We start from the raw sequence: 12,793 nt of genomic DNA on the forward strand, positions 1-12,793 counted from the left end.
TAAATTATTTTCACTTATACTTTTTTGCCTATATATTTCTCTTTTCCCTTAATCTAATGCACCTTTAAAAACAAACACTAAGTTTTACATTTTTATAAATTTCATCTCCAGAGCCTAGCATGGGGTTTTTCTTCTTTGAATTTACTTCAAGAAACATAGAATATTGTAAAATATCATGAAGGTAGTGCTCAGTTCAGCAAAATGAAATGCTTACTTTTGGACTGAGTTCCCTTAACATGTGTCAGTTGTATTTGAAGAACTAAAAAAATAGAATTTTAAAAATGTGAAATCATAAACCCACAATCCCAAATTATCCTTTCAGGTGGACAAAGGTGTGTATAATACTCATAATTACCTGGCCAATTGTGTGACAGTTCTTCAAATTCCTTATCAGAGAAATTCATTTCCATTTTCTCTAGAATGGTGTCAAGGTTATCAATAGCAACTTTTCCCTCTTGGAAAAGAGAAAGAACTATGAAAAAGGTATCATGACTCTACAACACCAAAATAATGTCTATATATTATCAATACTATGTCCAAAATCTATCCAAGTGGCAATGAGGTTTAATATCAGAATTAGAAATAAAATATATTTCATTAGGCTTATGTTAAAGAAAATCCTATTCAGCAAGATTTCTAAAAGGAGGCTGACTCCAAACGTCAGTTCAAATGTTACTCTCCTCTACCAGGCAGTCCCTAACTATCCTATCTAAAGTAACCCTGCCATCTTCCACTGTTGATCATGTTACCTTCTTTTTCTTTCATAGCACATATTGCTTTATAAAATCATCTCATTTTTATTTATTAATTTCTCCCTCACCTTAGTGGGAATAAGAGTTTCACGAAGGCAGGAACATTTTCTGATTCACCACTGTATTTCCTATGCCTGTAATACTAGAGAAGTACCTAGTACTATAAGAGCACAGTCAATGTTAATTAACTGAATGAATTACAGCACTGAAGGCAAGGACTCTAATATTAAAACATTAGACAAATAAATGTTGTCCAGACTATCTAAAAAGGTAGTCTCCATTGCTGATAAAATCCTTAAGTCTCTATTTCACATTTTTGTTGCATAGACACAGAGGTTGTTTTTTTCCTTGCCTATCAAGATTGGAGCTTCTTTCCAAAATATGAAACAGTTTATCATGTGATATTAACGGATAAATATCTAAAATAATAACAAACCAATTAATATATGGTGGCAAGACTGACACTCTGATGACTAGGAAATGGTATAAGAATCAAAGCAAAAGGATCACAGTTACTGCCTTTTCATCTTACTTTTTTTTTTCCGAGACAGAGTCTTGCTCTGTCACCCAGGCTGGAGTGCAGTTAAGTGCAATCTTGGCTCATTGCAACCTCTGCCTCTCAGGTTCAAGCGAGTCTCTTACCTCAGCCTTCCAAGTAGCTGGGATTACAGGTGCCTGCCACCAAGCCTGGCTAATTTTTGTATTGTTAGTACAGAGGGGGTTTCACCATGTTGGCCAGGTTGGTTTCAAACTCCTGACCTCAAGTGATCCACCTGCCTAGGCCTCCCAAAGTGTTTGGATTACAGGCGTGAGCTGCTGTGCCCGGCCTCATCTTATTTTTAAGAGCCTCCATTTCATCTATTTGTTTCATCTGATTTTTTTCTGTTGCAATAAAAGGCAAAATATAATGATTTATAAACACTGTGAAAGACTCCAACATTTCGTAAATAAATTTAGAAAGTTAAAATTTCTTTTAGAATTCTGCATGACAGTCTTTCCAAATGAAAGTAGGACATTTAGAATACTTTTCATTTAGTAATATGATGATTAGTAACTCATATCCATTCTTAATCTTTCTCTACTCCCACCTACTTCTGCCATCCTATCCTAATTATTTAGGAGCAAATCACAGACATCATATCAAATCATCTGTAAATATTTCAATATGTATGAATAAAATATAAGAGAACTGTAAAAAATATGACTATTAAATCATTATCATGCTAAAATTGTTAACAAGTATTCCTTAAATTATCAAGTATCCAGTTTGTGTTCATATTTCTCTGATTGTCTCAATTTTATATGATTTTGTTCAAATAATAATCCTAATAAAGTCTGTTATCTGTAATTGCAAATGCTATTGCATCTTTTAGGTCTCTTTAAAAAAAAAATTTTTTTTAGCTTTTACATTGATATAGAGAGGTTTGTTCAATTCATACAAATAATTTTTCAGATCTATACAGTAAGCCTGAGCTGAGGGGAAAACAATCCTTACGTTGATAGCAAAATATCTTCTAGCCCTCATAAGTCATCTGCAATCACTTACTAGGGAAAAAATTCCATAATCACATAGATCATGCAAACACTTTTTAATGTTATTGGTATTCACTTTTCTAAACTGAGCAAAACAATGCAACTTTTTGCTTTTTTATGGATTTCAATTTTCACATATATTAATGTTCCTTCCAACCTTGATCCAGCTCATTACCTACAGGAATGAGATAAGGGGTGAGAAAAAGATTCTTGAATTTTCTCATTTTCCTCCTTTTTCCTTGAAGCAAATCAAGAATTCATTAAAAATTTTTATGCTCCATTTTCTTTTTCTTTATTTTTAAATTTTATTTCAACTTTTATTTCAGATACGGGGGTATATGTGCAGATTTGTTACATGGGAATATTGTATGATGCTGAGGTTTGGGGTACGGATCCCAACATTTAAATTTTTTATAAACCAGAACCATAACAAAAGACTCAATGGAGTAAATAAACAAATAGGCATCCAAATGTCAGTAATCTAATAGGCCCTGATACAGCTTTAAGATAATTTCACTTTAACATGGAAGTGTTAGAACAGAAAAGAAGTTTCCCAAGAGGCACTCATCTTTAAAATAAATTATGACTTAAATTATTACTGTATAGATTATATCAGGCAAAGGCAGAAAGAATTATTTTTTTCCTCCTTTCATGAAGCACTGTAAATCATCTACCATCTTGATCAACTGTGTTTATTGAAAGTTTTAACATTAGACATTTTTATGGGAGTAAAATAATTAGCAAATAATCATTTAATTGCTTCTCTCCTCCTAGTCTAGCCACATAAACCAGCCGTAATGGATGATAACAGATTTCAGCTCTAATTTGTGAAATATTCCAAGATCTGCCACACTCCCTAAAACTAGAGAAAACTACCACCCGCAAATAAACTATCAAGGTAAATGTAAGTACAGTGTGGTTCTAATTTTCTTTCATATGATCCCAGACAACCTCAAATAACTATAAATGCCTTATTTAAAAAAAAAAAAAGTCATTTTAAAACCTTCAAAAGTACTTAAAATATTTAAATGAAGAGCTCTCAAATTTCCTTCGATCAGGCCAGAAATCATTACAAAAATTATGATCACAATTACAAATGGAATGAGTGAAATGTTTAAGTTTAGGACGACCAAAAAGCCCTATGTAACTTTTTAAACATAATCATTTACTCAAATATACTGTAAATGGGAATGGTGATAACACAGGGAGCATAGCTTGCAGGTGAAGTTTCTAGAAGTTCATGAAAACAATGCCATCCCATATTACAGATACAAAAGGAAAAACAGTTCTAATAGAGTTAAGAGTACTCTGGTCATCTTTGTTCATTTGGTCATGCAAGGTGTTAACTATTTTCATTTCCCATGACACAAGATAGTCCATAGGAGGAGCTAGTGGATATTGTCCATTATGAAGGGATGATGGAAGCTGGACCAAGGCTTAGCACCTGAAAGACCACCTGGAGCTTCCAGAACCCTGTGGCTACTCCAGATGCCACTCAGGTCCCTTTTAATTCATAGGTCCCGACTCTATCTCATTTTTCTCTGCACTTTTTTTTGTTGTTGAAAACACTACGTTGTTAGCCCCTTAGAGTTTCCTGTAACCTGTATTTTGCATTTTCATCAGAAAATGTCTAATTTTCTTTATTTTTGAGTGATAGTAGGGATCACTGATAATTACAGGCTAGACCCATTAAATTATTAGGGTTTGCAAAATCCTCACATTCAATGTCAATCATTCCTTTTCCTGCTAAGCTGCAATACATAAGATAAACTTCCTCTTCGGTTATTTGGTTACTATAAATTAAAGTTTGTATAGAAAGTGCTTATTTCCCTCTATTTACCAGTCTCAAAATAATTTGTTTCCTAGAATCTTCCAGTGATGATTTGTGATAATTTTGTTAGTTGTGTGTTTTGTTGTTTCACTTGAGTATCATTAAAAAACTCATGGATTTAAAGATTTGTTTCAAATTACCACAATTATTCTTACTGATGATCAAATTGTGCTATTTTTGGCCAGAGGGAAACCATTCAAGTCAGAGTTTGAGTCCTTTTGATATAAACCTAGTAGTACTGGATAGGTTCATTGCTTTCTGACACTATAAAATACTCCAGGCTCTTCTTGTACATTTTCTTTGGCATACCTGGGATCAGCCATTTCTCCAAAAAGCCATTCTTACAGGAGGTAGCTAGTCAGACATGAACAGAGCAGGAGACACTCTGGCTCCGCCCACCCCTATACACCAGGCATGTCAGGTGCCCATCAGGTCCTGGTCAGGTGGTTGTTAACTCTCTCTCTGAAAGTATAATCTGTCACAGCCAGCACCAGGAAAAGGTAGCCTCTCAATAAACAGAAACACCTAAAATTGGTGATCAGAAGCTTCCCAATATGATCTCAAGAGTTGGGTGAGTGGGCTCAAGCATGTACATTAAGAAGCAAAATGACAGAGTTTAACTGGTATATGATGTTCTAGGGACATTCAGCTGGTAAGGGAAGAATACCTCAAGTGAACAAGGCATACAACTCCAGTAAACACACTGTGCATGCTCTCCTTGCAAGTGCTAGCAGGCCATTGTGCATGTGCACAGCCCACCCCAAGGGAAAAATTGGGGTAGAAGGGATGTAAGACTCTGGAAGTATGTCAACATATAAAACCGCATGTCAAAAGGTCAAAGTGCACACTTGTCTTTCAAGTTGTCCACTTTGCCCTCTTCCAAGTGTACGTTCCTTTCTTTTGTTCCTGCTGTGAAGCTTTTTAATAAACTTTCACTCCTACTCTAAAACTTGCCTCAATCTCTCTTTCTGCCTTATGGCCCTTAGTCAAATTAAATTCTTTCTTCTGAGGAGGCAAGAATTGAGGTTGCTGCAGACCTGTACTGGTTCACTGTTGCTAACATACTTTGTTGCCATGTCTTGGATACGTTCTGCCAATAACACCATGCTTCCTTTTAAAGAAGGGAGATACAGAATTTGGAGACTACAATCTCGGTTTTAGGGGCTGTGTTGTAATAAAAATATATTTTGTCTTGGTCCTCAGTTCCTGTCACAGAGTGATGAGAGTGTCTTTGTTATTTATAAGGAACCCCTTTAGACCATACTTGAGTTATGCTAATGAAGCAACTCATGGCATGGATCCCTGTATAGCTTGTGGCAGAGGAGGTTGGTTATAAGAAAACCAATCACGTGATTAGAGAGTTTAAACTTTCAGCACCACCCCCATTCCCTGACCACTGGAGAAGAGAAAGGGACTAGAGATTGAGTTCAATCATATGACCAATGATTTAATGAGTCATGCCTATATAATGAAACCCGAGATAAAAACTGAAACAGGCTTGGAGAACTGCTAGGTTGGTAAATAATATTAACGTGCTAGGAGGATGGCATGCTTAAAGAAGGCACAGAAGCTCTGTCCCCACCCACCTTGCCACCCTATATATATATATCTTCATCTAGCTGTTCATGTGTATGCTTTATAATAAACTAGTAATCTTAAGTATAGTGTTTTCCTGAGTTCTGTGACTTGTTCTAGTAAATTTGTGAACCCAAGCAGGGGTGGATGTAGGAATCTCTGAATTTTTACAACTGGTTGGTCAGCAGTGTGGATGGCCCACTGACTTATGGCTGGAATCTAAAGTAAAAGTAGTCTTGTGGTATTAAGCATTTTAAACTGTGGGGCCCATACTAACTCTAGGTAGTCAGTGTCAGAACTCAATTGAATTGTAGGACATTCAGTGTCAGAGAGTTGGTTATTGGAATGACAGGTGTGCTCTTCAATAAAAGGCTAGTTAGTAATTTTCCATGGACATAATTAGGAAATACACATTTTTAAGATAAATTACATCATGAAATCATAGTTATATATTCACAATCCAGGGTGTTTTAAAATAAATCTCATTTATCTAAATTAATATTTCCTTTCTCCTAAGCCAAAAGTCACCATTCTCAACAATACCAACATAATGACTCATTTGCTTTATCCCACAGAATAAACAAGAGTCTCAGAATAATGCCACAAAAACTAACAATAATAAGCTAATTGCTGAAAATATTTTCAGGGTTATTGTTATCATTCTTTGCAGATATTTTTGTCCTTTGATATTCCATTCAGGGGTGCACAGTCAAATTCATATTTTTTATAAAATTGTTTGAAGTAGTTCCTTTCTATGTTTTAAGCTATTAAATCAATATAAAGTCAGGTTCATCTGATTTTGCTTTCAATTTTTAGAAACTGTTTTTTAAAAAATTGCTAAATAATTATGTAAAATATTTACAAAAATCCAAAGTTAAATATTTATTCAAAATAGGAGGCTGGGCACGGTGGCTCATGCCTGTAACCCCAACACTTTGGGAGGCCAAGGTGAGCAGATCACTTGAGGTCAGGAGTTCGTGGAGAGCCTGGCCAACATGGTGAGACCCCGCTCCCCTCTAAAAATACAAAAATTAGCTGGGCATGGTGGCAGGTGCCTGTAATCCCAGCTACTCAGGAGGCTGAGGCAGGGGAATTGCTTGAACCCAGGAGGTGGAGGTTGCAATGAGCCAAGATTATGCCACTGCATTCCAGCCTTGGTGATAAGAGGGAGACTCCATCTCAAAAAAAAAAAAAAAAAAAGATATATTTTTTAAGTGCATCCTCTTCTCCAGTTTTATTCACCTTGTTCCTTCCCACTCCTGAGAGTAACTATTTAAAAATTGTATATCTGATACTTCCATTTCTCTTTTTAAATCAACTTTGTTGAGTCATAATTTACATACAATAAACCACAATTTTAAGTGTTCAGTGTGATAAGTTTTGACAAATACATACACCCATGTAAACAACACTAAAATTATGATATAAAACATTTCCATCATCTCCCAAAAGTTCCCTTTCTATGCTGTTGGTCCCTCTAAAACATAAATCTAAACAATCACTGATGTATTTTCTGGTATTACGTTTGCTTGCTCTTGAATTTCATAAAAAGTATCATGTAGTTAGTATTATTTTGTGTCTGTCTTCTGTTACTCAGCATAATGCTTTGAAATTCATCCAGAATGTGACCTGTTATCTGTAAATCATTCATTTATATTGTGGAGTAATATTCCGTTGTGTGAATACTATACTTTGTTGATCCCTTTGTGGGTAAATGGACATTAGGATTATTTCCAATTTTTAACTCTTATGAATAAAGCTATGAGCATTCATGCACAAATATTTTTGAGAACATTTACATTTCTTTCTCTTGGAAAAATATATAGGAGTGAGAATGCTGAGTTTTTACAGTAAGTTTATGTTCAGTTTTTTTTTTTTTTTTTTTTTGGAGGCAGGGTCTCCCTCTATTGCCCAGGCTGGAGTGCAGTAGTGTGATCTTGGCTCACTGCAAACTCCACCTCCTGGGTTCAGGCCATTCTCCTGCCTCAGCCTCCCCAGCAGCTAGGACTACAGGTGCCTGCCACAACGCCCAGCTTAGTTTTTTGTATTTTTAGTAGAGACAGGGTTTCACCGTGTTAACCAGGGTGGTCTTGATCTCCTGACCTCGTGATCCGCCCACCTCGGCCTCCCAAAGTGCTGGGATTACAGGCGTGAGCCACCACGCCCAGCCTTATGTTCAGTTTCTTAAGAAACTACCATGCTGATCTCCACAGTGGTTAGAAGACCCTCTAGAAATTATAAGAGTTTCAATTGCTCCACATCACTACCAACACTGGGTACTGTTGATCTTTTTATTTTTAGTTATTTTAGTGGATGAATAGTGAGATCTATCTATGTTTTAAATTGCATTTCCCTGAGAGAAACAGGAATACTTTCCTACTGTTGGTGAGAATGTAATTAGTTCAACCATTGCGAAAGATGGTGTGGTGATTCCTTAAAGATCTAGAACCAGAAATACCATTTGACCCAGCAATCCAGTTACTGGGTATGTACCCAAAGGAACAGAAATAATTCTATTACAAAGATACATGCATGAGTATGTCCACTGCAGCACTATTCACAATAGCAAAGACATGGAATCAACCCAAATGCCCATCAATGATAGAGTGGATAAAGAAGATGTGGTACATATACACCATGGAATATTATGCAGCCACAAAAAGGAATGAGATCATGTCCTTTGCAGGGCCATGGATGGAGCTGAAAGCCATTATCCTTAGCAAACTAATGCAGGAACAGAAAATCAAACACTGCATGTTCTCACTTAAAAGTGGTAGCTGAACGATGAGACAGATGGAAACACTGGGGGAACAACACACACTGGGACCTGCCACTGGGGGTAAGGGGAAGAGCATCAGGAAGAGTAGCTAATGGATGCTGGCCTTAATACCTAGGTGATGGGTTGAGCTGTGCAGCAACCCACCATGGCACACGTTTACTTATGCAACAAACCTGCACATCCTGCACATCACGTACCCCGCGATTTAAAATAAAAGTTGAAGAAAAAAAAAGAATCAGATCACACCTATGAGTGATCTTCAGCCTGCCCCACTTCCGGTCCAAGAACTTTTGAAACTCTAATTGCCTAACCTCCTCCTGGCCTTCTCCATTTCTTAGTATCTTACTTTCAGGCCTTCTCTTTCCTTCTATGTCTACTCATTTACCATCTTATTTTCCTTTATCTGTTTTTCTTTTCCTAAGTCACTCATGGTAGTGTCACTCTCAGATATTGCTTAAGCCTGTCAATGACACCAAAGAATTGTAAGAGAAGACAATATTCTAATGTATTTAAGAGTTAACCTTTCTGAATACATTTCAAAGCTGCAACATGGCAAAATAGGTATTGTTTAACTAATTCTCATAGATAAGATATGCTCCTTTAAAAATATCAGCAATGCCAGAAATGTTTACCATCAACTGGTAAGTGTTCTTGTAGATTCCAAGATTCCGACACTTACACTCTTCCAAGACTAAACCAGGAAGAAGTTGAATCCCTGAATAGACCAATAGTAGGCTCTGAAATTGAGGCAATAATTAATAGCCTACCAACCAAAAAAAGTCCAGGACCAGATGGATTCACAGCCGAATTCTACCAGAGGTACAAGGAGGAGCTGGTACCATTCCTTCTGAAACTATTCCAATCAATAGAAAAAGAGGGAATCCTCCCTAACTCATTTTATGAGGCCAACATCATCCTGATACCAAAGCCTGGCAGAGACACAACAAAAAAAGAGAATTTTAGACCAATATCCCTGATGAACATCGATGCAAAAATCCTCAATAAAATACTGGCAAACCGGATTCAGCAGCACATCAAAAAGCTTATCCACCATGATCAAGTGGGCTTCATCCCTGGGATGCAAGGCTGGTTCAACATTCGCAAATCAATAAACATAATCCAGCATATAAACAGAACCAAAGACAAGAACCACATCATTATCTCAATAGATGCAGAAAAGGCTTTTGACAAAATTCAACAGCCCTTCATGCTAAAAACGCTCAATAAATTCGGTATTGATGGAATGTACCTCAAAATAATAAGAGCTATTTATGACAAACCCACAGCCAATATCATACTGAATGGGCAAAAACTGGAAAAATTCCCTTTGAAAACTGGCACAAGACAGGGATGCCCTCTCTCACCACTCCTATTCAACATAGTATTGGAAGTTCTGGCTAGGGCAATCAGGCAAGAGAAAGAAATCAAGGGGATTCAGTTAGGAAAAGAAGAAGTCAAATTGTCCCTGTTTGCAGATGACATGATTGTATATTTAGAAAACCCCATTGTCTCAGCCCAAAATCTCCTTAAGCTGATCAGCAACTTCAGCAAAGTCTCAGGATACAAAATTAATGTGCAAAAATCACAAGCATTCTTATACACCAGTGACAGTCAAACAGAGAGCCAAATCAGGAATGAACTTCCATTCACAATTGCTTCAAAGAGAATAAAATACCTAGGAATCCAACTTACAAGGGATGTAAAGGACCTCTTCAAGGAGAACTACAAACCACTGCTCAGTGAAATAAAAGAGGACACAAACAAATGGAAGAACATACCATGCTCATGGATAGGAAGAATCAATATCATGAAAATGGCCATACTGCCCAAGGTAATTTATAGATTCAATGCCATCCCCATCAAGCTACCAATGAGCTTCTTCACAGAATTGGAAAAAAACTGCTTTAAAGTTCATATGGAACCAAAAAAGAGCCCGCATCTCCAAGACAATCCTAAGTCAAAAGAACAAAGCTGGAGGCATCACGCTACCTGACTTCAAACTATACTACAAGGCTACAATAACCAAAACAGCATGGTACTGGTACCAAAACAGAGATATAGACCAATGGAACAGAACAGAGTCCTCAGAAATAATACCACACATCTACAGCCATCTGATCTTTGACAAACCTGAGAGAAACAAGAAATGGGGAAAGGATTCCCTATTTAATAAATGGTGCTGGGAAAACTGGCTAGCCATAAGTAGAAAGCTGAAACTGGATCCTTTCCTTACTCCTTATACGAAAATTAATTCAAGATGGATTAGAGACTTAAATGTTAGACCTAATACCATAAAAATCCTAGAGGAAAACCTAGGTAGTACCATTCAGGACATAGGCATGGGCAAAGACTTCATGTCTAAAACACCAAAAGCAACGGCAACAAAAGCCAAAATTGACAAATGGGATCTCATCAAACTAAAGAGCTTCTGCACAGCAAAAGAAACTACCATCAGAGTGAGCAGGCAACCTACAGAATGGGAGAACATTTTTGCAATCTACTCATCTGACAAAGGGCTAATATCCAGAACCTACAAAGAACTCAAACAAATTTACAAGAAAAAAACAAACAACCCCATCCAAAAGTGGGCAAAGGATATGAACAGACATTTCTCAAAAGAAGACATTCATACAGCCAACAGACACATGAAAAAATGCTCATCATCACTGGCCATCAGAGAAATGCAAATCAAAACCACAATGAGATACCATCTCACACCAGTTAGAATGGCGATCATTAAAAAGTCAGGAAACAACAGGTGCTGGAGAGGATGTGGAGAAATAGGAACACTTTTACACTGTTGGTGGGATTGTAAACTAGTTCAACCATTATGGAAAACAGTATGGCGATTCCTCAAGGATCTAGAACTAGATGTACCATATGACCCAGCCATCCCATTACTGGGTATACACCCAAAGGATTACAAATTATGCTGCTATAAGGACACATGCACACGTATGTTTATTGCAGCACTATTCACAATAGCAAAGACTTGGAATCAACCCAAATGTCCATCAGTGACAGACTGGATTAAGAAAATGTGGCACATATACACCATGGAATACTATGCAGCCATAAAAAAGGATGAGTTTGTGTCCTTTGTAGGGACATGGATGCAGCTGGAAACCATCATTCTCAGCAAACTATCACAAGAACAGAAAACCAAACACCGCATGTTCTCACTCACAGGTGGGAACTGAACAATGAGATCACTTGGACTCGGGAAGGGGATCACCACACACCGGGGCCTATCATGGGGAGGGGGGAGGGGGGAGGGATTGCATTGGGAGTTATACCTGATGTAAATGACGAGTTGATGGGTGCAGCACACCAACATGGCACAAGTATACATATGTAGCAAACCTGCACGTTGTGCACATGTACCCTACAACTTGAAGTTTAATAATAATAAATAAATTAAAAAAAAAAAATCTAAAAAAAAAAAAAAAAAAAAAGATTCCAAGATTCCTTATTTGTGAGTTCCACTCCCAACTTCTCCTGAATATTGTTAGGCTTTTTAGCATTAACCTTGTCTCCTTTAGAAAGATAACACGAATTAGAGGGAAAAAAATCTGTTTATCTATGTGCACATATACATAACATAATATCTGAGATAAAAGTACTCTGTGCATGTTGTGCTTTCAAGCAAACTTGCATGATTATGTTTGTTTTAAAATACATATATTAGCAAAATTAGCAACAGAACCTGATATCATTAATCCTTGTTCAAGGATCAAAATTATACCTCTGATGACCAGCCTAAGCCAAATTTTTTTAATGTGAAGTTGGTAATTGTCTACCACTAAATTTCACCAGTAGATAATAATTCAATTATTTTGGCCACTACTTACTATCTATACCAGAAGTAGTATGTTTTCCCTTCTACTTCATCCAACCCTTCTAGATTTCTACTTATGTATTTAGTTACTAAAGTAACTTAAATACTGCCAATTTATAACAGCAATACTTCCGTGCAGGTCAAAAACATGACCACTTTAAGAAAGCCAGAAAAAATTACATTACTTAGAAAAAATATATAAAGAGATCACAGAAGTTGTTCAGTGTTACAGTAGTACAGTGATTCTTTGTCCATGAAACAAACTCAGTATCAGTGGACACAAATTATCAATCAATAAAATATGATTATCATTTTTTTACTCATTAAATAATACAAACACTAAAAATCAAAACCAAGAATTTCAATGCAAAATATAAAAAAAGAACTAAAAGAAATGTACCAAAATATAGACGTTGGTAATCTTTGTCTTTGGTTGTAAACTAGGGGTGATTTTTTGCCTTCTTTGTGCTTCCTTCGTTTTCTAC

The 12,793-nt window shown here is 36.6% G+C and overlaps 1 protein-coding gene across 1 annotated transcript in view; it reads right to left on the reverse strand.

Moving 5' to 3' along the window:
• LOC103243284 (uncharacterized) overlaps positions 1 to 12,793 on the reverse strand; it is a 183,716-nt gene that overhangs the window by 102,980 nt on the left and 67,943 nt on the right. Inside the window, exon 11 of the mRNA XM_073005427.1 lies at positions 356 to 454. Coding sequence (XP_072861528.1) covers positions 356 to 454 — 99 coding nt within the window. The remainder of the gene's footprint in view (positions 1 to 355; positions 455 to 12,793) is intronic.

This window comes from Chlorocebus sabaeus, chromosome 16 (assembly GCF_047675955.1).
Source record: "Chlorocebus sabaeus isolate Y175 chromosome 16, mChlSab1.0.hap1, whole genome shotgun sequence".
NCBI classification, from domain to species: domain Eukaryota; kingdom Metazoa; phylum Chordata; class Mammalia; order Primates; family Cercopithecidae; genus Chlorocebus; species Chlorocebus sabaeus.